Genomic DNA, 26,750 nt, shown 5'->3' with positions numbered 1-26,750 from the left:
ATCAACAAGAACAGTTGTGATAAGGATAATGTTGAAAATGATGGAATCCGACGTTTCTTGAAGAGGCCACTGCGTAAGGCCCGCCCCCTGAACTCCAGCCAGTCAACAGATTCTCGCTGCCCGTCAAACTCAAAGCCAGGCAGGCACACCCCGGACAGGTGTCCACCTATTTTCGGCGTAAAATTTGGAATATATCTTGTTATTTTACCGAGGAATTTCACGATTTGTCTTTCGGCCAGATCACGATGAACAAAAGACGGACGCCTGATGAGAAATATCGTCGTCCCAGTAGTAGTAATTCGCAGTGTGCACTGAGCTAGTGGTTTCCTAGTCAGCGGTGTCAACTTCTGCACTGTATTTTATTCAATGTGGTAAAGTGTCCGTAATTAAATATTACGAGGATCATCCTGCATTTATAACCGATCCATCAAAGGAACTTGAACAAAAAGAGAGAGCCAGGCAGGAGTCAACATGTTCGAGACAAGAGGAATCCCATTTGTGGTTCTTGATATCGTCTGCCTTGTTTTAGGTATGTATGTAATGTTTGTAATTGTGTTTCCCTATTAATCGGATTTGTGTTGCGATATAATCGGATAGAACAAGGCAATTATCACAAATGTGGCTGAGTGGTTGGCACAGGGGTGGGGAATTTCGGTCATCGAGAGCCCCTATCCGGTCTGTTTTCCCACATCTCCCTCCACCAAAACACCTGAATCAAATAATCGGGATCGGTATCAAGCTTCTGGACAATTTGCTGATGAGTTGATCATTTGATTCGGGTGTGGTAGAGAAGGGAGATATGGAAAACAGACTGGATCGGGGCTCTCGAGGACCGGACTTGGCAACCCCTGGGTTAGCACGTCGGCCTCACAGCTCTGGGCCTGCGTGGGTTTTCTCCAGGTACACCGGTTTCCTCCCACGTTCCCAAGACATGCATGATAGGTGGATTGGACACTCTAAAATGCCCCTAAGTATGAATGTGAATGGTTGTTGTTTTTTTCCTTGTGCCCTGCGATTGGTTTGCCACCAATTCAGGTTGACTCCGCCTCTGGCCAGGAGTCAGCTGGGATAGGCTCCAGCACCCCTGTAACCCTGGTGAGGATAAAGAATGAGATGAGATAAGAAAATTATAGTTGGTAAAAAGTTAACATTTAATAGGATTCTGACAAAATCTTAAATGTTACACTTGTATTTTTGGAGTCATTTTGGAGAATACTATCTACTACCTACCTGAAAAAGGGAGTAATGATTGCACAGAAAATGAAATAATTCAAGAACCAAAAAACAATAATAAATGTCTTTTTTGGAATAGTTTTAATAACACGATCTCAGTTGCCATTGTGCATCTTCTCCTTGAACATTACTGTAACTTATCGATTGTCGTGACTCAGACATAGCCAAGCTTAAACAAATCAATATATCATTCTTTTCAAATGCATGTAATATGATTAGAAGGATTTGCTTGACTAATTGATTTAGCGATTAATTGCTCCAAATGGTGACTCAGGTTTTCTGTGGTTTGAATAGATTGAATAAAATATTTTTATTGTAGCTGAGTCATGACACACACTTAACCAGCATCACACACACACACACCCTCCCCCTACAGCCTCCTTGTCTTTCTCACTGAACATCCATGCCAATTCAGCTGCCGCGACCAATCAGACCCCCAACAGCTGAAACGAGCGCGTTCCAGCGGGTCATGCGCTTCTGCATCTTTATTTTTGCTTTATCATGCCTGAGAATGAACATTCTGAGGGAAGCTTGTGTTAAAATGGCCATAGATGCCGACAAATCACTGAAGGCTTTTTCTATCGGGACTTTGGACTTGCTTGCATAAGATTTCTCGCTGCTCTTTTTATCAAATAGAAGTGCAGAGCTGACAAGCTTATCGTTATTATTATGTGTAAAGGTTGATTCCATATAAAACTACTTTGATTAAACCTCTCCCTGTGCGTTAAAGACATTTTAATTTTATGGAACTCTTTACTCCATTACAATGTGCCTCACTTTTAACACATAGTCATACCTTTTACTTACAAAATTAATGGGTTCCCGACTTTTTTTGTAACTTGAAATTTTCGTAAGTAAAGCAGAACTTTATATATAAATTCTCTAAATTTTGGATTAACACAGAAAACAATATAGTGTATATATAGTTTATATAGTGTGACTCAAATCCTAATATAATGAAGAAAAACTTGAGAATGACATTAAGAAAAAATCTTAATTCACTGTGACAATTAGTAATGTAGAATCATTTTATTACACGTAAAGATGTAAACAGAACTCGTATGGCTTACCAATTATTAAGATTTTCAGTTTATATAAAAAAAATCTTCTCAATTTCCATATTTAGTCATTGTTCTTGTCTCTTTCCATTTGATAATGTTTCCTCCACAGGGGGCCTGCCTCTGGCAGCCTTTAACCTGGGTAAGATCCGTCCCTACCAGAGGGGCTTTTTCTGTAGTGACGACAGCATCAAGTACCCTTTCCACCACGGTACCGTCACCTCCACCGTGCTCTACACGGTGGGCTTCTCTCTGCCCATTTGCTGCGTAAGTAGCAACTGTCGGATGCCCCTCTATCCGGATCAATATTGGATTTTAGCAGCCCAAAATGACGAGGATGTCCACTTAATAACAAAGAAGAACTTTAAAAGAAAGTGTCCATCAACCTCAACTTTTCACACCATTGTTTGCTAATTTGCAAATGTTCCTGCCATCACCAAGTTCAAAAATGTACTATTTTTAAAGAAGGCAATGGCCACATATCATGTCAGCAGAAAATTGACTTCAACATTTGCGCACGCAAAGTAATGTAAACATTGTTAGCTAATTTAAAACCGATAGTTGGAATATATTTCCCTAACAAGTGTAAACAAGTATAAACAGAACAGGTACACTTGTAATAGTTTTATTGAGCTAATATATGCACATGAATACCATCCCCCACAAAAGTAATACTTTTGCATTAGGGTAGCTCTTAGGTAATGTATAATCAATATTTATCCAATTACATGAATGATCAATGGAATAATCACTGCGATAATGCATGTTAAAATCAGTTATCTGTATGAGACAGCACTCTACTACTAAAACGTTTATTTTCATGAGTGATTTACATCATACGTTATCTCAGATTTCCTTGAACTTACACCTTGAAATTGTGTCCCCGTGTTTTGTTTGTTCTGGATGAAGCTAATGGTGAATTTGAGCACTTTAACTAATTGGAATGCTCTTTTTGAAATGTCCTTTAAAGCTTTCATATCTCATATTTAATCTCGAGAGAAGCTACATTACCATTCAATTTAGGGGTGTTCAAACTATGGTCGCTACTTTTCTGAAAGTGGTCATCGAAGATATAGTAATAAGGAAAATGCAGTAATTCCTCGAATATTGCGGTTAAGATAGACCAGACAATCGAAAAATGGCGAAGTAGAGCCACCCCTATTATACATTTTTTCTTTAGTGCTGAGTCCTATAGTAGCAAAATTGGCTTCCTCTTGCAAATTCCAGCGTGGATTTTCACATTTTTATGAACTTATATAGATATATTTCTTTTAGATCAGAAAAAATCGCAAAGAAGTGAATCAGCGAAGTCGCGATAATGGAGGGAAGACCGTATTTGGACACCCCTGATCTAATCCAACAACATTTAAAACAATTAATATATACAAACTCCTTTTTGTTTTTCGGACATGAACAGAGCCTTCCAAAGACGCGTAACCGCCGTCTAACTGCCTCCTTCTTTTAACATCCTAACAATTACCTTCTCAAAGCTTTGGGCCAGGACGCCACCGCTACAGTAACATCTGCCGCCTCCTGGGAGATGCAACCAGTTGCATCTGGGTTGGATATCAACTAATAACCTGTCATCTTTTCTCATTGCTTCTCTGCTAGCTGGACTCCCGTTCGCAATACTCACAGCACGACACAAACCGTTCCACCGGGGCTTTTTCTGTAACGATGATTCGATCAAGTACCCACTTAAAGAGGACACCATTTCCTATCAGTTGCTAGGAGGTGTCATGATTCCTCTCACAATACTCACTGTAAGTGCAACTAGATGCCACCTTTTTGTTACTATCATCTTGGTGTTTTCTATTTCATTTGCGTTATTTCCTAAAGTGGGGTTTCTCAAACTGTGGTTGCAAATAACAAAAAATTACACACGTATACCTAGTTGCCAGGCGAAACTAGGAAGGTAATTAAATAAACCTATAAATCAAATTACTTCTCCTGACTCACATCCCTGCATTCCCTTAATTATGAAGCTTTTTTTTAAATACATGAACAACTGGAACTTTAAGTTCAACTTGGCTTTCATGTTTTGACTTTATCATGAAAAAAACATTTTTTTGATTCAAGATAAGCATTTATCCTCCCCAACATGCAAAAAAAATACAAAAATATTTTGGGAAAAAATGGTTATGCTTGTAACATACCTTTTTGTGAAAAGAAAATTATACGCTTTTATTGAAAAGAAAATAATGACATTTATCATAGACGCTTTAATTGAAAAGAAAATAATGAAATTTATCATAGAGGCTTTTATTGAAAAGAAAAGAAAATAGTGAAATGTATCATATCTGCTTTTATTGAAAAGAAAATAATGCCATTTATCATATACATTTGTCCTGAAAAGAGTCAACTTTTTAATTTCTATGGCATACAAAGTGTAGGTTAGTATTGTTTGATCCGTGTTACCATCATGAGGGGAGGGAAGTTTTTTCCCTGGGCCAAAAGTTTGAGAACCCCCTTATCATTCTTCATGAACTAAGTTTTCCTCTACTAACAACATGGTAAAAAAAACTGCTAATCTTTTCAAGAACTAACATTCAATGACGTCAAAACAAAGTCATTAAGCAAATATTCTTTTTTGACTGATACAGAATAGTTTAACCAAAGAGGTTTCTATTGAAACAAGCAGAACCTATCTGCAGTCAACTGATAACACCAGATTGGTCAAAATCTGCCCTTTTTAAATCTCCCAGCCGCTGCCGACCCTTCTGCAATCATTTTGACAACCCTGCTGTAAATCATTGGGAACTGTTTTACGAACAACAAAAACTTGATTTATTTTAAAATGTTAAGTTTCATTTGTCCAGCTCAATTTAGGCTTCCTTCATCAAAAAGCTGTAGTAATAGAAAAACAGAATCCAATTTTTTTAGGACTTCTTAAATATTGTAATTGTAAGCTGCTTTTTAAAAATGGCTTCAAATTTCCCGTGTATAGAAAGAAGCATTTAAAAATAGGTTTATACTTTTGTATAAAAACATTGTAAGGGGGGAGCAGGGTTAATAGTCTCATGGGTTGGTTGTCACTCGTACTATTCCCGTTTAATTAAAAACATATTTCAACCATCATCCAAAGTACTCAGTTGAAAATAATCCAAAAATACATAATGATGACTTTGATGACTCTTACTGTCAATGGCTGCTGATGAATTGACATAAATGACAAGACATGGGGGCGAATATTGGTTCCAAATTCCAACAAAGTTCCAAGCTACCACACGTTAGCTATTACCACTATACTTCTTTCATTGTGGGCCCATGTCTCTTGTGCAGATAAACACTTAAGTGGACATCCTCTCATATTCGCTTCACCCTTAGCTTGTTTCTTGTTTTTTTGCCATTTTACACCAATTGTGGCGGCTATTTGGAACCACTGAAGTTGAAATATCAACTGCGCGTTGTTTTATGAGTGTGTGGTTTAATTGTTACTTTTTGCTCATTGGTGACAGATGATATTTGGCGAGTGCCTGTGTGTGTACCTCAAGCGCCTACAGTCCAAGTCGTCATATGGGAGCTACCTGGCACGCATTTACAAGTCGGTGGGTACCTTCCTCTTTGGTGCCGCCATGAGCCAGTCGCTCACCGACATCGCCAAGTACTCTATTGGCCGCTTGCGGCCGCACTTCCTTGACGTGTGCAAGCCTATCTGGAAGAGCAACTGCACACCTGGCGTCTATGTGGAGGATTTTACCTGCACTGGAAACCCTACCATGGTCAACCAAGGCAGGTGGGTTTGAGAAAAAATAATTTTACAATTGATTCACTATAGTGTATTATATGTAAATGACCAATTAAAAAATGAAGAAGGGGGGCTGGAAAATCTCTCTGGAAAGCTACCCTTTGTTTAATAAACTTTTTTGTGTAAATCAAGAAGACAAAAAATATGCAGAAGACTATAGTCAGTTTTGAACAAAAAAAACAACTTAAAACAAACACACCCTTAAAATTGTTGAAATTTACTATTTATATGTATGTATTTATATATATTTGTTCACCTGACTCCCATGTGGGTGACTAGGGTTCAAATCTTGGTTGGGAAACATTTTCCCTTAGTTATTTCTATGTATTTGTAGTCAAGACCTTCCAATGATGACAAAGGAGAGTGTAGCCAAGTTGTGGTGCAGTGGTTAACTCACCTGTCTCTTGTCTGGGTGGCCTGGGTTCAAATCCCGGTTGGGACACATTTTCACTTCGTTGTTTCTGTGGACTTCTTCTCAAGACACTCAAATGATGACAAAGGAAAGTAGTCACTTGGTGGCATAGTGGTTAACTCACCTGTCTCTTGTCTGGGAGACCTGGGTTCAATTCCCGGTCGAGACATTTTTTCACTTAGTTGTTTCTGTGTACTTCTTGGAAAGACACTCAAATGATTACTAATAAAAGTGTAGTCACCTGGTTGGCGCAGAGGTTAGTTCACTGGACTCCCGTCCGGGAGGCCTGGGTTCGATTCCCGGTCGGCACACATTTTCACTTAGGTGTTTCTGTGTACTTCTTGGAAAGACACTCAAATGATTACTAAGGAAAGTGTAGTCACTTGGTTGGCGCAGAGGTTAGTTCACAGGATTCCTGACTGGGAGACCTGGGTTCGATTCCCGCTGTCGTCATTTGGTTGATCACTACACCATGTAGTCTGGAAAATGGAACAAGAAGAAAAAAAAGAAACAACTTTTTAATTTATATTAAACACTTAGTCATACTTTTCAGCAAAAGGTTATATTCCGAACTGCCTTCGGCAGTTCGGAAGAATGTTGGAGGTACCTGTCTGTGCACAAGGCGTTCTCGGGTCGGCCTTCGGCCGACCCTCGACCGCTTGCTTGGTCAGTCAACCGCCGACACCGGGAAGCGAACTCACGTTTTCTCAGTGCAAAGGCGAGTGTGCAACCCACTACACCAACTCGTGCCCCACTTATACATAGGTGTTGAAACGTTTTATCCAAGGAAATGGGGTGACACACTTAGTCATTTTTTGGACAAAATGCTTCATCCACCATTGAATACTTATACACTTAGGCATTAGAACTTATTGTTTTAACTGAATAATATTGGGAAAATCTTTGCTTGTACTTGGATTCGAACCCAAGACCACAGAGGTGGGAGACTGATGACTTATCCATTGGAACACCACCCTGTGAGAGAAAGTGGTAGCACTTGTACGCTTTATCCAAGGAAATGGGTGTAAACACTTAGTCATTTTTTTGACTAAATGTTTCATCCACCACTGAATACTTATTTAGTTAGACACTTAGGCATTAGAACTTATTGTTTTAAATGAATAATATTGGGAAAATCTTTGCTTGTACTTGGATTCGAACCCAAGACCACAGAGGTAAGAGACTGATGACTTATCCACTGGCCCACCACCCTGTGAGAAAAAGCAGTAGTACTTGTAAATTTATCTCATTCATTTACCTGAATAATATTGGGAAAACCTTTGCAGGTGCTTGGCTTTGAACCCAAGACCAAAGAAGCAGGAAACTGATGACTTATTCACTGGGCCACCACTCACCATGTGTATATGTGTATATATACGTGTTAGCTTATTGAACATTCTTTTTATTATGCTTTTGGCTGGGCTCAATGGTACTCTAATGCCTAATAATAGATATATTTGTTCTACAGAAATAGTCGAGCAGGCGGTTGAATGTGACCTTTGGCAAGGGCCGGGGCGCCCTTAGCGTGCGTGTTATCAGCACTGAGCAGCAGGAAACACTCCGTTGCGAGAGGATGTGCACCTCCTATTACCCAAAGAGGCCCCACCTAGCCCCCCATTTCTTAAATGTTTTCCGTAGCAATAATGGATGACATCAGCTGTTATCTGGCAACACAAAACATCTCTCCGAGGACCATAATCATATTTCAAGGGCGTGTTTGTCTGACTGTTGTGAACCAATCTTACAATCCCTCCACTACAGTGTACACGTCTATCAATACAAACACATCAAAACATTAACTCATTGGAAAACAACATTAAGACGAGCAGCAGGTAGGAGATTGTCTTACTGCAACTCAACACCTCCAAGCCTCACACAAACTCGCGCCAAGAGGGTGAAGATTCGATCTTATAGACAATACAATGAATGTCTGAATTAATTATTTAGATTGGAAATTCCCATTTGTTAATATATTAAAATACGAGAAAAATGTAAAAAAACAAAAATCAATATTACTTTCATCCCTCTTTTTCAAAGAAATAAAAATATGTATTTTAATATATATTATATTTGTCTTCTTGTCCCAGGTTATCTTTCTATTCTGGCCATTCATCCTTCTCCATGTACTGCATGCTTTTCCTGGCGGTAAGTGTTCACCTGAATTAACAATACAGTATATAAATCTCCACAACAACAGTGAACAAATGTGAGTGCAAGAGTGAGTCAACAAATGCAAGTGCGAGTGAGTGAAAGAGTGAACACACACCTGAGTGAGCCAAAGCGTGAGTGAGTGAAAGAGTGAGCGAGTGAGTGAAAGAGTGTGTAAGTGAAAGAGTGAGCAAGTGAGTGGAAGACAAAAAGGAGACGGACATACCGCACACCAGCTTTCAGGAGTCCCCAAATGGAAACCACTTTGAAAGCCCAAACTAAAACTTTGCACTCTTAACTCTCCTGCATGTAGAGGGGTATAAATGTACAATTAGTGTAAAAACTATTTTGTGCACTTATGTGATTTTCCCATGCTTCCGATATGTTGGTTGAGAGTAGAGGCAGGCTTGTATCATGAATTGAATGACAGTCGCATATATCCCAAGCATGAATTGGAAGTCAATACTTGTTGCTGCAATTGTTTTTTTGTTTTTTTTAACAGCTGTACCTGCAAGCCCGCATGCGCAGCGAGTGGGCTCGCCTGCTTCGGCCAACCATCCAGTTTTTCCTGATCGCCGCCTCCGTGTACACGGGTTTGTCCCGCGTCTCCGATTACAAGCACCACTGGAGTGACGTGCTGACTGGCCTCCTGCAAGGAGCGCTCATGGCCATCTTGGTGGTGAGTTTTTGCCTTTTTTTCCTGATTCCATAAACTCCTAAATTCCATTTTTTTTGTGTGCATGTGCATCTCCACAGGTTTTTTTTGTGTCCGACTTTTTCAAGAAACCCCTGGAAGACAAAAAGGAGACGGACATACCACACACCAGCTTCCAGGAGTCCCCAAATGGAAACCACTTTGAAAGCCCAAACTAAAACTTTGCACTCTTAACTCTCCTGCATGTAGAGTTGATAGACCTCAGGCCTCTTTGTTTTATTCAAATGTCTTTTAAATGTGCTGGCTCAAGACTGTCCTGAAATGGCGCCATTTTTATCTGCTGATTTGCCAGAAGATTGTATTGCACGCATCCGCCAATTAAATGAAAAAAATGGCAAGGCATTTTGAGACCACTATTGTTGTTACTAACCTGTGAATGTAAGCCTGCTTTGTGCATTTTTTTCACCAGGAGTCAATCTGGTTAAAGCTCCTGCCAAGGTTCATGTTGAGGTTATAAACAACTACTGCGAATGTGACTGCTAAGCTAATGCTGCTGCTTGGATATGGCAATAGATTCATGCCACAATTTCATAAGCATCATGTGAACTACTACGTCTCTAAAATGCGTTCCAAACATACAGACTGTGGTTTATACCCAAGAATCTGTTTTCGGTATAAATAGACAATTAGTGTAAAAACTATTTTCTGCACTTGTAATGTGATTTTCCCATGCTCCGATATGTTGGATTGAGAGTAGTGGCAGGCTTGTATCATGAATTGAATGACAATCGCATATCCCAAGCACGTGTTTCCAATACATAACTACGCGGCCTTTTGCATTGTTTTTCCCAAAACAAAACTCGGGGAAAATAGATAAAAAAAACATTAATCTCATTTTTGTCATCTGTATGCTAACCACAGACATTTATTGGAAAAACATTTTCGGGCATGTACATGTGTCTAAAACAAAAGCAGGACAAATAAAGCCATACCATCTAAACGGAAAGAAAATGCGAGTCATTTAATTTCAATTAAAAACTTGAGTTCAATGGCTAATGTTGAGTGGCCAGAAGGTGAAAAGGAAGGAGAGAAAATGGCAGTCGCAATGTTGCGATTACAAGTACAGGCTGGCTGCAAATACAATGTCTCTCTTGATCTTGGTGATTCCTGTGGAGATGCATATAAAAGGTTAAGATTTATCAGCAGCATTTATACAATTTTAATATCCCTGTTTGTGCAACTACCAAAAAAATGCTTACATAATAACGAAGGATAACCTCTGCTTTGAAAATGCAGACTAGTTGAAAAAAATCTTATTTATGACATTAACTATAGATAACAAAACAACATTACAAAGTCTGCCGCAATTTTGTTCCAGGGCTGTCAGTCCATTTAATACGATTGTGTGCACATATTTAACAATCGGTTTCATTTAACCTGTAGCAATATGAAACGCAAAGAAATTTTCATGGTTTCTATTTTTTTGTAATTTTTTTTAAAGCCCCAGACGGAGCTCCAGTTGTCCTGAAAAATGTTCAAGTTTAGTTCTTACCTTCGGCAAACTTGTTCTCCAGCTCCGTGTTACCGATGGCTTTGGCGGCCGAGCACATTTGTCGAAGCACTTCTTCCAGACGTCGCATGCAACGGATGACGCTCCCTGTGAAGCATCGCATAACACAACAGATTTCAGCAGTTGTTTTTGAACACTCACATTTTATGTATTATTTTTGCATTCAAGTTGTCAGGAATGAGTGCCGATCCCACACTGCGACAATTACAAAAGAAAACACAACATCCATATCAATTACTTTGTCTTGAGTAATCATAAAATATTTTCAATTTTTCCACATGATTCCAATCTTTTGATATTGTTGTATACCTTGATTTTTTGTTCGTATCGTTTGAATAATAATAATAATTTAAAAATTCTTAAAACCCCAATCTTTTGCACGTTTTGATTTTGAAGTTAAATAATAGAGCTCAATTTCTGATTGGGGACATCCCTAATCGTTACAACTCTGGATTATTTTGCTGCTTGTCGACCTAATAATAATAGACATGAAATTTACAGTAATACCTCGACTATCGCGTCCTCACTTAATTTACTATTTCCGCCCGCTATTAATTAATATTATTACTTTTTTTTAAGTCCATAAAAATGTGAAAAAACACTGAATGGAAGCCACATGCTACTAGGACTCCACACTGGAAAAAAACATTATAGGGTGAGCCTACTTTGCAATTTTTCAATTATTGCGGCCATGTTTGATCTATATTAACCGCGGTATTCGAGGGATTACTGTATTTTAAATTGGGGAGGCTGGCATCAAATTAAACTGAAATTTCCCAAATACAGGATGAATAAAGTTATCTAATCTAATTTAATCAAGTGAGATTATGTTTCTGGCATTGACCGCAATGGATGTCCTGTCAAAATGAAGACCTTTATCTGGGATGATGACCTAACATGTACACATATGAACAAATAAATATTTTTTTTTAAAAACAACCCATCTTTATGACTCTTCTATTAAGAAGTACCCAATCAAGATAAAACTCCTGAAATCAGAATGTTGAATTAAGCAAGTATGTTTATATCTTTTCAACAGCCACATTTAGTTTTAAATTAAAATCCAAACTCAATTTAAAAAGGGAACCGTAATTTGAACCATTTCTTGCCTTCAAAGACGTCAGTCATTTTGCAGATGTGCGCAAAGGTGGCGCCGTTGGCCCACGCGTACACCACGTCCATTAGGTGCGGCTTGAATTGGCCCAGGTAGTCGTCCTCGTCCACGTCCAGCTTGGAGTCGGCGGACACTTTGGCGATGCGCTTGGCGCACTCCTGACAAACAAAGTGACCATTAGTGGTGGTTGTTCCGCTGGCGTTGGGCCGTCAGGTGGGCTGATTCCTACCTGCATTTGTCTGAGGGGGGCGGCCAGTTGCTCCGTCAGTTTTGGTAGCTCGCTGACCTGAAGCAACAAAAAAAAAAAAAAATGAAACTACTGTCATATTCAGTGTTTGACTGACAGGAAAAAAATGAGTATTAAGAGTATTTATAAATCAAATAATAGTTGCCATTTGTGGAGCACTAGCTAAAATTGTGTTTCTATTGGGATGATTTTGAAATGCAATGACAATTTTTTTGTGCTGCTATTTTAATTTGATTGTTTTACAATGATTATATTTAGATTTGATTCATGGGAAATTTAGTTAAATTCTTTTCTTTTTGAATGATTTAAATGATGAAATTCACTGGCAAATGTTTTCATTACTTCATTTAAATCACAACATTGTTCTTTAAAATGTACTTAAAACTAATTTTATGTAGAACATTATTGTACAATTTATAATTGTAACATTTGAAGTAAACCCTCACAGAATAAAATGTGTATATATTTTACAGTTTTAAAATGAATTGTAAGTGTCAATTCAAAGGTCGCATTGATTATAATTGGAGTGCTTGGATTAAACGAATAAAATCTTTCCATATCATGTACATAGAGTACATCTTGCATTGCCTTTTTGTTAAAAACTGATCATTTTATATTGTCCCAATTGAAATTTGATATTAACAGTAATGGACCCTAAATTGGTCCAAAATCAACACGAAATGCCTCAAAATGTCCCCAAATTAAATAGAACTATGTGGCCCGATATCACCCGCAAAAAAAAAAAAAAAAATCAGACTCCAAGCCCCAAAATCAAGAGGACAAGACCCAAAAAAATAGTTTTTTAAAATACGTTTTCTTGGAAGACGAAGCAGGAGAGCAGCGCGGTGGCCTGCTCCACCGTCAGGTCATTGAAGAGGCCATTGAACACCATCTCGGTCAGCAGCAGTTCATCAGCACTAGATGTGAAAAATAGGTTGGGAGGGGGAGCGTCAGTTAGCTAAGGCCCAAGTGGCATCACAAAACATAAAAAAAAACTTCCTACCTGCTAATCTCGCAGGCCACGCGTCCTTTCATCTCGATGACGTCTGACGGGCTGGCGAAACCCAGGCGCCGCAGAACTCGCTTCCTACATTTGAGCTTGTCCATCTGCAGCACCGTCCGAGCCTTCTTCAGCTCACGCTTGGCCACGCGAATATCACTCCCAATCTTAAACAATAATAATATGATGAATTGAAAAAAAATGCCTCCCAAAAATGCAACTTTCTTTGAGTTTTGGGAATAGTGTGACTTATGGACCGCAAAATAGAGTGGCATTAAAGCATAGTTTTTCTGTCTTTTTCATAATTTTAAGATTTAATAACTATCATAATTCTTTTTGTTTTAATATTATAAACTCAGAATGTCACTTATTTGAAAGGGTCCATTTTATTTACTTACAAAATAAAGGCAGTCTCAGTATATTTTTTTAGAAAATTAAAACAAGATTGTATTTCAGCTTACCGTTTCACTCCTCACATACGAGCAATTTGAGATAAGAGTAAAATTTCGGGCAAATATCTATCTTGAGATATGAGACACATTTTGATATACTAGAATACAGCGGATGCAAGAGGCTGCTCATAAGAACATCATGGGCACCTTTTTGGTCGCAACTCCCTCGTGTAACGTCTCTATGAGCACTGGGCGGAGCATTGCATTTTATGAGTGTTTTTATTTTTCCCGGTTAGTCAGTGCGAATGGCGGAGCGATCGCTAATATGAAAGGAGCATAAACTACTTCATGTTGGCAAGTTATCCTATTGTGAGGACATTTCTGTGCATCATTTTGGGAATATTTTGAAGGAAATACAAAAGCAAACAACCCTCGATAGGTTGCATCTGAAAGTCAGAATGGAGGAGGAGCAAATAGTACTATTAAATCAATAGTTATTTGTTACTTTGTTAATAGATGGAGTTAATAGAGTGTTTTTTCAGAGGGTTGGAACGAATTAATTTGTTTTCAGTTCATTTCTATAGGGAAACGTTCATTTGAGCTATTGTTCATAACAAGATACGAGCTCAGTCCAGGAACGAATTAAGCTTGTATCTCGAGGTACCACTGTATAATATAAAGTTGGAAAAGTGTTGCCTGCCACTTAATAATACTTTCTGTACACTTAACCTTTTCTTTTTTTTTTTTTTACCCCAAATAGTGTCAACTTTCACAGGAACGACCTTTTAGCTAGTGTTTTTCTTCTTGTTTTCAGTCTTTAATGAATTGGTTTTCCTTTCTTTAATTGGAATCTACAGTAGGTTGGTTTCCTCTTCCTGTGTTTGTACGGATGGTGACAAACAGTCTGGTGTGGAACAGTCAACTAAAGAGTGGCCATTTAAACAGGAACTAAGTTTAAGTGTTTGCTATTTTTTGATGACTAGGAAAAAAAAATGACCGGAAAAGATATAAACAAGTTTTCTTCTTAGCCTTCCGAATGTAGAATGAGATTAAATTCAAATTGTGAATGTAATTTCCTTTGAGTTTCTTTGGATAGGTTTTAATGATACGATTTCCAACTACTTATTGTTAAAAAAGTCACATTTTGCCAAATTGTGGAAAAATCATACACTTCCATGTTATTTTTAAACACCAGCAATATTAAAGTACATTTTAGTAAAATTGCAGAATGCTCATTATGTCCCCTTGTCTAAATTATTTCGCATATTTGCATCAAAAATCGTACTGAATATATCTTAATTGTTTTGAAACCTTAGAGTAAATGACTATTTTTGATCATTTCATTTAAAAAAAAATTAAAACTCGTGGACATTAAATTTTGAGTATAATTTTTTGGACTATAATTCACACCTGAGTACAAGTAGCACTAGCCAAAGAATACACGATGGAAGAAAAAAAATATAGGTAACCTTTTAAGTCAGGGCAGGTCAAACTGGGACTTATAGTCGGGAAACTATGCTAGTCCACAATATAGGTTGACGTAGTAATTATAAATTAACAAAATCAAATCAATGCAAATTTAGATTTTTAAATGTCATAGTATTTAACTCATTGTTATTGAAAAGGACTGACATCCAATTCTATTGAACTGGTTCCAGTCAAATGGATTGCACGCCTTGCGCCTTCAATCAAAACCATTATATAAGAAGTATATAAAAAGTTCCCTCACCAAAGCCTTCTTTTCACAAAGCGAGTAGACGACCTCCAGGTTGGGGTCGCTGTGCAGCGGGTGAGAGTACATCCGGTGCTCGAAAGCCTCCACCTTCTGGACCACCTTCTTCAGGCCCGCGTCCTTGATGCCCATGTCATCCACGGGGTCCAGAAGGGGGACGCCGTCCGGGAAACGCTTTTGGACTTCCTGCATCGGAAACATGAAACCGTGCTGACAATTCAACAAAGTCGAGGGAAAAAACACATTTGGGCGGGCGGATTTGTACCCGGATGGACTTGAGCATGAGCTGGCGGCTGTCAAAGGGTCTCAAGTCTTTGGGGATGTAAAGGCGCACGGAACTGATGGATGTCAGTAGGTGAAGCATCACAGGAACAACCTGGAATCCATAATTTGTTCAAATTTTACTGCCTTTAATGAATACAGTAATCCCTCGATTATCACATCTTCACTTATTGCGAATTCACTACTTTGCGTTTTTTTTTGCGGTATAAATTATTAATATACATATATATATTTTAAAGTTCATAAAAATGTGAAAAAACAGGCTGAAACCCGTAAGCGAAAGCTACTTTTGCTATTAGGACTCAGCACTGAACAAAACCTATTTATTTATTTTTTAAAGTTTATAAGAATGTGAAAATACACAATGAAATTTCATAAGCGGGAGCCCCCCAAAAAACTAAAGTTATAACAGGGGTCACCTAACTTCCCGATTCTTCAATTATTAAATTCAATTAAAGACAAAAAAATAATGTAACCAGTAAAGAAATCCTATTTTTTTTGTATTTAAGCAACCTCATTAATTTCTAAGGAGTAGTAGTCCCATTAGGCACATGTGTGCCTAGTACTTTGATTTACTTCAGCAAAAAAAAAAAAAAAACACTTTTGTAACTAAAAAATACACAACAGCTGGACTCCATCTGATCTTGTGACCAAATCCGACACTTCAAAAGCAGATGGATGGTGCCAAAACCGGGACCTCAATAAACCTCAGTACAGAACATTCCCGGGTCATGCTACGTCTAAATGATGTAGGTAATGTTCTGCCTCGGTTTAGTTTACGACAATGGAACGGTGCATTACAATTCTTTGTTCGAAGTCAACAAATATGACGACAGGTTTGAGTCTAGCCAGGAATCTGCCTCTCTGAAAGCCATTATCTGGATAGATTGCAGGCCACCTCGAACTGTTAGACAAACGCTATATTGTGTGGCCTCCACCTGTGTCTCTTCAGTAGAAAAGACTGTTCCCCACCTTGTGAACTTCCTCTGTGTGGCTCTAGTTTTTTACCTAGGTCTACAATGTCTTGTGTGTCTTGTGTCTGTCTTGCTACTGCAACCAAGAAATGTCCCAAATACGTAATGAAATAAAGTTCGAACATAACCTAAATACACAAAACAGCTCTTTTCAATCAATCATTTAAAACCGACCACATTCCAACGAGGGAAACAAGTTTATCGGTAAAAACTCAGCCATTGTTTGTACCTGCATCTCCCCAGTCTCGCCTGGCTTGGCAGGTTTAGCGGCTTCCGTGGCCGCATCTTTGACGCTGTCCTTGCTGCAATGAAGAAGCACTTCCACCACAAAGAGCGGCTCGGTGTCTGTGCAAATCTGCATGCGGCAGCCCAACAGAAATGAGTGCCAACTTTTCACAAAAATGCCAGTGAATTGAGGAGGGGGATTTACCTTCACGTTGGATTTCTTGGAGAAGTTGACGACAACTCCCCAGCCGAAGTCGGCGTCTCCCTTTTTTACCTATGACGGAGTCAGAGTGTGAGTATGAGTGTTTGAATGAGGTTGTAAGGAAGTCGATAGGAAATGCCAGTAAGAACCTCGACAAGGCGTCCGGGTTGCAGGAAAGGTAAACAGAATTTGGGCTTGTGGATGAATTCTTGGATCTCTTTTCCCAGTTTGGCCAGTTGCTGGCGGATCTTGAAGTAGGTGACCACGCTATCCTCATTGGGAATTGAGATGGCGTTGTATTCCTTCTCCAGTTTCTTAATCCCTGTCCGGAGGAATCGGCAGATATTTCGAGGCGTTCCGACAAATGTGCTTTGAAACGGAGTCGGGAGAATAGCTTACGCTCGACCACGTCTGGCAGTGCTCGGTAGTGTTGGAATTGGTAGAAGGATTTCTCCAGCATGTACTCAGGGTTGATCTCCTCCACTCGCAGCAAGTTTAGCACCATGTTATAGGTCAGATGGAAGGCGCTGTTCAGGGGATCTGCTGTGCCCTGTATCCGCACGACATAATCAGATTATCATATACTTTGCCTAATGCCTTTAGTAAAATGAACATTTTAGCCCACAAAAACATCTGCAAAGGTCAAAGCCAACACTGCAGAATATTTTGAATGCTGCAGCGTCTTTGTGGGTGTCAGTAAAATAATGGTGTTTCTAATTTACATTATCAGGTTGGGATGGGTGGAAAGTTTTTTTATGTCCATGCATAAAAAAAAAACGATATTGCAACATTACAAAATGAGAAATATCTGGTGTTGAAATATTTTTCCAGTCTTGAAGTCGGCAAAATTATTCCTAACACATTAACATTCTTGTCTGAGATGATCCATGCAAAATTTGACAAAATGATCACTTTATAGGCCCAAAGTCTTAAGAATTTCTTAAGAATTAGAATTTCTTTATGTTGCAGTGCACATTGAAATCATACAGTACAAAAAAAAATCGCCATAATACCTTAAGGAGCTGTTTGCCCACAGATGGACTCATCTTCTCATCCACCATGAAGATAACAATGCCTCTGTCATCCATTCCTCTCCTGCCTGCACGCCCAGACATCTGGATATACTCACCCGAAGTAATCTAGCCCGAAAGACACACAAACCAAAAAGAAATATGAAGATGAAATACAAAAACCTAAATGGTAAAACTGAAAATTTGTCACAAATTAACCTCATCATTTCACATTTATTAAAGAGTTATCAATATATCTAGCCAAGTATGAATTTAGCACCTATACAGTCATAGGTCTCTAGGTATGTGACAAAGTTCTCTCAGTCTAAATATACTGTATTTTCACGACTATAAGGTGCACTGCATTATAAGGCACACTGTATTATAAGGCGCACTGTATTATAAGGCGCACTGTATTATAAGGCGCACTGTCTATTTTGGAGAAAATTTAAGACTTTTAAGTGCGCCTTATAGTCGACCAAGGAATAAGTCTAGAGTTACTTCGTCACTTTAGCTTGCTATCATTTGGAAATCAACACCCGTGGTCAATAATATGAGCACGTAAGTGCAACATAATGCTTACGGTTGTCAAGTCAGTTGGTCTTTGTCATTGTATTGCAGCTCCTAGATGGCCTCATGACTGACTTTCATTAGACAGTGAATTCTTTCAGATAATTTAGTGAAACCTTACATTTTGCACACCTTAAAAAAATATTAAAGTAAGAAAATCAACTCTTAAACCTTGTTGATCTTTTACAAAGAAAAACCCATTTTGCAAAGGAAATGATGATTTGATAGCATTTAGACAAAAATTAAACCTTTAATTTTTTTAAAGCATTTTTAGTTAAAAATTACAAAAAAATATTGTTTCATAATTAAGTACTTGCAATAAAACAGGAATGAATGTTAAAGATGTGGTGAAAGAAAATAAAAAGTCAGAATTCCCATTGCGGGCTTTTTAAAAATCAGTGATTGGCCAGGAAAATTCAACAGTAGACGAGCTATTTTTTGTTTTTTGAAGCATCTATTGGGCATCGGTCTGAAACGCATAGAAAGTTGATGAACTGGGTTTGTCTGTATTAGGTGTTTTTACAGTTTGTTGAAATAGAGACAATAAAGAAATAGCAAATGTACCCTTTAAAATAGCATAGTTGCCAAAAATGGCCTTGTTTTGCAAGGATCTGCTTATCTCAAGCATGTGATGGGTGCAATTATGACGCAAAACCCAGCATGTGTGTCTCATGCGAGAGCCTGTGTGAACTTTTGGCAGTTTTAGCAGCACCAGATGTTCCAGATGAGCTTCTTGGAAGGCAAATTTCTTAACTTCTTTTTCTACTGGCTTATGTGTGTGTCTGTTTCACATTGAGTTAGTGTGTGCGTGTAAGTTGTGATAAATAACATTCTGTTCTGTATTTGTTGACAAGAGGCCATTCACATCCTTATAAAGGCCTTTGGAAGAGAGTGCTGTGTTCTTGGATGAGTTAAGTGGATGACCGCGAGGTCACATGTATCTGGGTTATCGTAGGTATTTAGCAGCAAGGATCAATAAACCTACGGTGAATTTGTTAAAAAGGATGTGGGCGATTAAATGGGGATGAAAATATTTTTAAAAAATACTTCCTCTTACAAATAGTTCCTTTTTTTTCTTAACTCAAGTTTACTATTTAGGTACCATATTTTCACGACTATAAGGCGCACTTAAAAGTCTTAAATATTCTCCAAAATAGACAGTGCGCCTTATAATCCTGTGCGCCTTATATATAGAAAAAACAGAAAATCAAAAACGAAAAACCACCACTGTCGGATATTAAAAAAACAAAAACGCCTGAACTGAAACAATACTGTTAAATATGCAGATGCCATCTTAGTTTCCAAAATCTTCCATCATATAGCTCCTCCCCCACTGCAAGATTTTATACAAAAAAATCCAAAACATCAACAATGGCTGGCTCTAGAGGTGACTGTGTAGTGAGTGCTTCATACCTGGAAGTCAATAGCAATTACCGTATTTTCACGACTATAAGGCACACTTAAGTCTTAAATTTTCTCCAAAATAGACAGTGCGCCTTATAATACAGTGTGCCTTATATATGGAAAAAATGTAATTCATTGAGGGTGCGCCTTATAATGCGGTGCGCCTTATAGTCGTAAAAATACGGTAGTTTCAAGAATCCAGTCACTAAAAAAAAATAAAGGCAAAGGCCAAACTGATTCTAAAATAAGCAAAAATATTTTTTGACTGGAATTTATACTCAACTCTGTTTTAAATAATGCTGGCCCAAAAAATGTTATAAAACAAAGAATAGGCTATACTTAATGATAGGTGAGTCTGTTGTGTGTCCTTACAAAGCGGTGATTCTTGCCGTCATACTTGCGGGAACTGGTGAAAAGCACAGTTCGCGCCGGCATGTTGATCCCCATGGCGAAGGTCTCGGTGGCAAACAGAGCCTGGAGCGGTAATAAAGATGCAAATGGACGATGACATTGGTCCAATCACCTCATCCACGAGTGCAATTATGTCATTACCTTGATCAGCCCTTCTGAGAAGAGGATTTCAATGGTTTCTTTCAGGATAGGCAAAAGACCGCCATGATGGATGCCGATCCCTCGCTTCAATAGTGGGAGCACATGCTCTACCTAACCAAAGCAACATTTTGTTTAGCAATTCTAAAATGAGGCTGGCATTTTAAAGTGCTTTTTACCTGAGGAAGTTTTTTGTCTTCATCTGACAGGCAATCCACCGCATTGGTAAACACTTCCTCCACTAGACGCTTCTCCTCATCTGCAAAACAAAAAAAGTGTCATCTCATTAAGAAAAACAACCTTCGACCGACAAGTTAATCTAAAAAAAAAAAAAAAAAGTTGAAATTTGCAGTGTGCCAGAGAAATATAAATCATTCAACACAAAAAAATCCACTCCAAAAGTATGAAAACAACACGCCACAATCAAATTCATTCACAGCCGGATAGAGAACAACATTCTTTCACTACGAAAAATTTAGTAGTCAAACCCAAGTTGCATTACGGTGAACCAGAACTTGTCTGTAAGTAGCCTAAATGGTGCAAGTGTTTGTTTTCACATTGCATTTTCCCATTGATACCTATTAAAACACATGTCAAAGTGGCAGCCCGGGGGCCAAATGTGGCCCGCCACATCATTTTGTCTGGCCCGGCAAAGTAAATCATGAGTCCCGGCTTTCTGTTTCAGGATCAAACTATAATGAAGAGTATAGATGTATATCAAATTTCCTGATTTTCCTCCTTTTAAATCAATAATCAAATTTTTTTTAAGTCTAGTTCAAAAATCATTTTGTAAAATCTATAAATATATAGAAAAAGCTCAATTAAACATTGTTTTAGATTTATAAAAATACGGAATATTCAGGTCTTTTGATCCAGTTCTTATAATCCATTCATTAAAAATAATAATTATAAAAAAAATTCTAAATATTATAACTAAAATAGTCCGGCCCACATGATATCGAGTTGACGTTAACGCGGCCTGCGAACCAACCCGAGTCTGACACCCTTGCATTAAAAGCATTCGATTTACAAAAAAGAAATAAACAACAACCCGCTCTATGTGATGTCCTGGCAATACATTTTTGTTTTCATTAAAGAAAAAACCTTCATCCTAAAAAAAGAATCTGAGTCTATTGTATTGTATTCATCTTTGGCAGAGTGGTCAACGAGGGTCCAGGGAAACTGCCGAGAATTGTTTTCCATGCGAGGACTTTTACGAGGGCTTGTTTCTTGTTCCCGTTGAATGTTAAAATACAGTCATTACATCAGATTGGACGATGTGTTGTTATTTTAGTCAAACCCAGAGGAACGTACCCTTGTTAAAATCCAGCTTGGCCACCTGCAGAGCGTATGCTTCACATTCCTTCTTGCTGAAGCTAAAGATGATGACAGGCTGGAAGTTCCTCTCCATAATCATCTTAACAATTTTGAACACACTGGATGGCCCTGTGGAGGAAGAATTTCTTTAAATGTCTGTTTGGGTTCACAATTTTCTGACCCTCTCCTCACCTCTTGTCCCTCCTTTGCGTCCTTTTGGGTCCCATTTGGAGCCTGTGTTACTATTTCCAGAATCCCCACTATCCCTCAGAACCTGCATGGCTGTGTTGAAGTTGTCCTCCCTGAAGTCTCCCTGATGTGAAACAAATGTTAAAAGATGAATATTATAGACCACTGGTGTCAATGTGGCAACCCGTGGGCCAAATCAGGCCCGCCGCATCATTTTGTGTGGCCCGGGAAAGTAAATCATGAGTGCCGACTTTCTGTTTTAGGGTTCAATTTCAAATGAAGAGTATAGATGTATATTACATTTCCTGATTTTTCCTGATTTGAAATACTGCTCTATTTATGAAAAATGTAAGTTATGAAACAAGTTTTGGAACCAATTAATTTTGTTAATAGATGTACCGCACTAACATATTTTGCAATCAAATAAATTAGGAATCTTGATTGCAAAAACAAGGTAAACTGTAATGTACAGTAAAAGTTGAATTGAAAAATATAGATGAAAAAGTGTAAAAAGGTGCGAGAAGATGTTTAAAAAAAGTGTAAAAATGTAAAAACTAACATTACTTACTACCTTGACAATTTGATTAACTGTTAAACAACCATTTTACTTCGATCAAAAAGGTTAAAAACTAAAATTCTAATTTAATTAGATAAGGTTACATATCATTGCAATATTGAATTGAAATTGTAGAGTGGAAATAGAAAATGTGACAAGCAAGCAAATGTCTCACATTCTCATCCACAACCAAGTGGAGTCCATCGCCCCCAGCTGGGAAAATGTAGTGCTGCAGTGGCGTAGGTCGGTATTCAGTGTATACCACGTGGCACGGCTGCATGAAAGGTTCAGACACATAAATTGGAGGAAGTTTTCATATTCTTTCCAAAAATAAAAAATGAAAAAAGCAATACCTGCTTATGAAGGTGACATATCCACTCTGCAAACTGCCTGGCATTGGGGATGGTGGCCGACAGAAAGACATAATGCACATTGTCCGGAAGCAAAATTATAGTCTCCTCCCAAACGACACCACGTTCTTGAATAGAAAAAGGACAGGAATAAGAGCAAAGCTTACAAATTTTACCAAATTAAAATATCCGCAAACCCCCTCTACACACCAGCATCTCTCATGTAGTGAATCTCGTCAAAGACGACCCAGGCAACTTCTCTCATGATCTCTGAGCCCCGGTACAGCATGCTTCTTAAGATCTGCCATGGCAAATGGAACACCAAATTAAATCCTACTAAAGATAGTATAATAACAAAAGCACTCAAACAAATATTCGTAACACTAAAACCGGTTGAAACAAACTAACAGATTTACTAAACATGGTATTATAACAAAAACACTATATTCATAACATTCAAAAACATAGATACAAAGTAACAGATTTAACCCATCTGTGGAGGGACATTGGGATACACAAAAGTGGGTTTTCAAACTTTCCCTTATCTTATCTTGAACTGATTTGGATAGAACAAGCTGTTCATGAAGTAGGAGAGCCCATTTCCTCTGTTAGCTTTCTTTATGTAAACAAGAAAAAAAGAAATATGAAAACAACGCAACTCTAATCATTTCCAAATTTTTGCCACGTTCACGTGGCGCATGAAATCCAGATCTAATAGATTTTTTTAGGCTTGAGTCCGGTTTAATCAGGTGGAAACTGTCCTTGTGACCGTGCCATTATTACATTATTGTTGGGCATGAAAACAATTTTTAACCTTCAATCTTGCAGGATACACCACCCTGGTCACAATCTGTTCCAGCTGCTGTCCTCTGGTAGACGCCATAGGTCCCACAAAGTACGGACAAATAGGCTTAAGGACAGTTTTTCCCCCTACATCCATCAGGACTCTAAACTTGCGGTAGCACGACACACAATCCCTTCTGTGTAATAACTTAGGGGTGAGGTAATATGAAAAGATGTTGAGCAGTGATCTGCCTCCTACTGGCTGACTGAAGTTAAGTGAAAGACAGTGAGAGGTAAGTGATCCACTCGGAGGGTGATACGATGTATCCATAACGGCAAAATGCCAAATTACGAGTCCAAAATCCTCACTCATTTGGGTCTTTTGCCGAGAAAACGCACCTTATGGAGAAGCACTACCAATTTCGTCATACGCAGTTCTGGGTTTGATGACAGTTAGTCTTTTGTTGTTGATAATGACGGCAAAGCCTATGTCCGATTATATTACTAATAAAAATGCCAAATCTTATAGTCATTTTAACTCCTATTTACTTCGGGAGACATTAAGTAGGAGGAAGAGTTCATTGACTGACGCACCTCTGTTGTCATGACGAGGCAAGAGGCCGTGGGGTTGATTGTGACGTCGCCTGTCATCAGCCCCACGTCTTGGAACTCCTCGTACATCTCCCGATACTTCTGGTTGGAAAGCGCCTTGATGGGGCTGGTGAAGATGACTCGTTGCTTTTCACGCAAGGCCAACGCGATGGCATACCTAAGATGAAGGGGATAGGTGAACAAGTAGCACAAGAGCGAACGCACATTCTAACAAATTGAAACTAATAACGGGTCTTACTCAGCACAGACAGTCTTGCCGGCTGAAGTATGTGCAGAGACCAGCACGGACTGATTGTTGTCGAGGCACAAAATGGCCTCCTGTTGGAAGGGGTCCAAAACGAAAGGGTATTCCTGTTAAGACAAGAAAAAAAATAACACGCATTTAGTGTTTGCCTTGTAATTAACGATGATAATTAACATATTTCATTGAGAACAGTCTATTATGATTATAACAAGCTAAACATGTCTTGAATGACCAAATCATAATGAGAAAATTGCCAGTTTACGCCTGAAGAGATGACTAATAACACTAAGTGGGTTTCCGTTAGAAGTTCACAATGAATGCCATTTTTCTTTTGTGTGTTAGCAGTTTGTCAGACCAACCCGTATTTGAGCCAAACATGGATTATGGGCTAGGCTCTACTTTCATAGAAGATTATCACAATCAGAAAAATGTTAACTGTTGAGAAGCTTTAAATAAAATGATCCGATTAAATCAAAGTTGAACAATGGCCCTTTACGATTCAGTGCTTATCAGAATGATTTATTGTTGATTACTTTATTCATTTTAACCATTCTAATGTTATTGCTCGAGTGTATTGGAATTTAGCCTCGCCAACTGACTTAGCTGTTTTTGTTTCAACGTTACTCTTTTACATAGCTTATTATTTAAGGGAACATGAGTTTATAACAATATACCTTGGCAGGATTTCCAACTCGAGGCTTGAGAGGTTTGTATTCATCATTGGCAGGCAGAGCGACCTGCAACAGGGAACAAAACCATTGTTCACAACATTAAATTGCTCATTCAAGGAAATAAATCCAATAAGAGGGCTTTACTCACCTCGTGTGAACAGCCTTCCCCCGACTCCACCTGCTCCACTTTAACTTGAGGCATAAATTCTGCAATACTGAATTAAGCAATTGCAATAGTTAACATAGGCTAATTTGCATTTTATTTCATTTGCAAGTATTTTTTATAGATTACAAAAAAAATCACGTGCGGAAATGTCTGTATTCTTCAGGTCTCCAAAAAAAGTGAATTTTTAAGTATTTCCAAGTTGTGATTATTTTTAGGGGCGTGTATTCCAACTTGTGATTATTTTTAGGGGTATGTATTGCCCCTTGAGCCGATACAATTCATATTGTATCGTGATTCACAGCTCACTATTTGATCTTTATTAATCCCGATACTACACTTTAAGGCGGTTATACAGTAATCCCTCAAATATCACGGTTAATGTAAACCAGAGGGTTAGCATGTCGGCCTGAGAGTTCAAATCCAGGTTGGACCACCTATGTGGAGTTTGCATGTTCTCCCCGGGCTTGTGTGGGTTTTCTCTGGGTACTCCGGTTTCCCCCCACATTCCAAAGACATGCACAGTAGGCTGATTGGACTCTCTAAATTGCATCGAAGTATGTGTGTGAGCGTGAATGGCTGTTTGTCCCCTTGTGCTCTGCTGGGATAGGATCCAGCACCCCCTGCGACCCTAGCGAGGGTAAAGCGGTTCAAGAAATGAAATGAGAGAGACCACACATGTGATAATTGAAAAATTGCAAAGTAGGGTCACCCCTGTGATAAATTGACTAATATTACGCTATATTGCAGAATGGATCTTTTTAAACACTTCATTATTATTAACAAATCTTAAGCCTCTTAGCCCTGTATAAAAGATTATGGGACAGTATCTGTCTGTGAACCTTGTTGAGGTGCACGCAGCGTTAAACCTGTCAATGTAAAGAATTACAAATGTTTGAGGGGAGTTGTCAATTCATTGAAGGTCATGCATGCCAAATGTACCACATTTTAAAGACAAAACTGCAGCATCAAACACAATATACTTACTTGAGGTCATAGTTGGACACGGGGCCAAGGCGAGCCTTCTTCCCCAAGGTCAGCTCTTCTTCCCCGTCACTGTCCGGCAGCTCCCTTTTGATGGCAGGGCGGCCATCGTTGACATCATCTGGAAAGGTCTCTTTCCTGAGTTCGGAAAAAGGCCAAGATTTACAAACCAGCTTTGGGAGGACTTGTGAAAATGTGTACCTTTGATGATTAAATTCAAGTTCCACTGATCGATCAGGTTGGCTGTTTACATTTAGGGCTGTCTTCATACATTTAAGATGATTGGTCGATTAGCCATATGATCTTGGGAGTCAGTTAGCCACATTTTAGCAATTTATAATTTGGTCGGCGATATT

At 38.6% G+C, this 26,750-nt stretch overlaps 2 protein-coding genes across 3 annotated transcripts in view; one reads left to right on the top strand and one right to left on the bottom strand.

Annotated features, from left to right (window-relative positions):
• The first annotated feature begins 95 nt into the window (after window positions 1-95).
• plpp1a (phospholipid phosphatase 1a) lies at window positions 96-10,254 on the top strand. Of its 2 annotated transcripts, none has more exons than XM_077736657.1 (6): window positions 96-529; window positions 3,903-4,054; window positions 5,750-6,027; window positions 8,539-8,596; window positions 9,102-9,278; window positions 9,356-10,254. In XM_077736657.1, exons 1-6 carry the CDS (start codon window positions 472-474, stop codon window positions 9,470-9,472), a joined length of 840 nt encoding a protein of 279 aa, XP_077592783.1. In that variant the 5' UTR covers window positions 96-471; the 3' UTR covers window positions 9,473-10,254. The 2 variants fall into 2 exon arrangements, with proteins under 2 accessions (XP_077592783.1, XP_077592781.1); XM_077736655.1 differs by lacking the exon at window positions 3,903-4,054 and adding an exon at window positions 2,404-2,558 and having other exon boundaries at window positions 100-529.
• mtrex (Mtr4 exosome RNA helicase) overlaps window positions 10,147-26,750 on the bottom strand; it is a 17,776-nt gene continuing 1,172 nt past the window's right edge. The window contains exons 2-27 of the mRNA XM_077736652.1: window positions 26,398-26,532; window positions 25,396-25,462; window positions 25,251-25,313; window positions 24,571-24,683; window positions 24,315-24,489; window positions 23,148-23,238; window positions 22,941-23,065; window positions 22,763-22,861; window positions 22,035-22,155; window positions 21,840-21,971; window positions 20,705-20,784; window positions 20,529-20,639; window positions 20,349-20,450; window positions 18,006-18,131; window positions 17,392-17,542; window positions 17,142-17,314; window positions 16,996-17,064; window positions 16,795-16,920; window positions 15,575-15,685; window positions 15,307-15,495; window positions 13,189-13,352; window positions 12,997-13,102; window positions 12,168-12,224; window positions 11,934-12,096; window positions 10,807-10,911; window positions 10,147-10,421 (exon numbers count right to left, since the gene is read on the bottom strand). Of these exons, the coding sequence (XP_077592778.1) occupies window positions 10,369-10,421; window positions 10,807-10,911; window positions 11,934-12,096; window positions 12,168-12,224; window positions 12,997-13,102; window positions 13,189-13,352; window positions 15,307-15,495; window positions 15,575-15,685; window positions 16,795-16,920; window positions 16,996-17,064; window positions 17,142-17,314; window positions 17,392-17,542; window positions 18,006-18,131; window positions 20,349-20,450; window positions 20,529-20,639; window positions 20,705-20,784; window positions 21,840-21,971; window positions 22,035-22,155; window positions 22,763-22,861; window positions 22,941-23,065; window positions 23,148-23,238; window positions 24,315-24,489; window positions 24,571-24,683; window positions 25,251-25,313; window positions 25,396-25,462; window positions 26,398-26,532 (3,007 nt within the window). The 3' untranslated portion in view covers window positions 10,147-10,368. The remainder of the gene's footprint in view (window positions 10,422-10,806; window positions 10,912-11,933; window positions 12,097-12,167; window positions 12,225-12,996; window positions 13,103-13,188; window positions 13,353-15,306; window positions 15,496-15,574; window positions 15,686-16,794; window positions 16,921-16,995; window positions 17,065-17,141; window positions 17,315-17,391; window positions 17,543-18,005; window positions 18,132-20,348; window positions 20,451-20,528; window positions 20,640-20,704; window positions 20,785-21,839; window positions 21,972-22,034; window positions 22,156-22,762; window positions 22,862-22,940; window positions 23,066-23,147; window positions 23,239-24,314; window positions 24,490-24,570; window positions 24,684-25,250; window positions 25,314-25,395; window positions 25,463-26,397; window positions 26,533-26,750) is intronic.

The sequence above is a fragment of the Stigmatopora nigra genome, chromosome 17 (assembly GCF_051989575.1).
Source record: "Stigmatopora nigra isolate UIUO_SnigA chromosome 17, RoL_Snig_1.1, whole genome shotgun sequence".
NCBI classification, from domain to species: Eukaryota; Metazoa; Chordata; class Actinopteri; order Syngnathiformes; family Syngnathidae; genus Stigmatopora; species Stigmatopora nigra.
The sequence above is the reverse complement of the archived record's forward strand: the minus strand, read 5'-3'. Positions and strand labels throughout refer to the sequence as shown.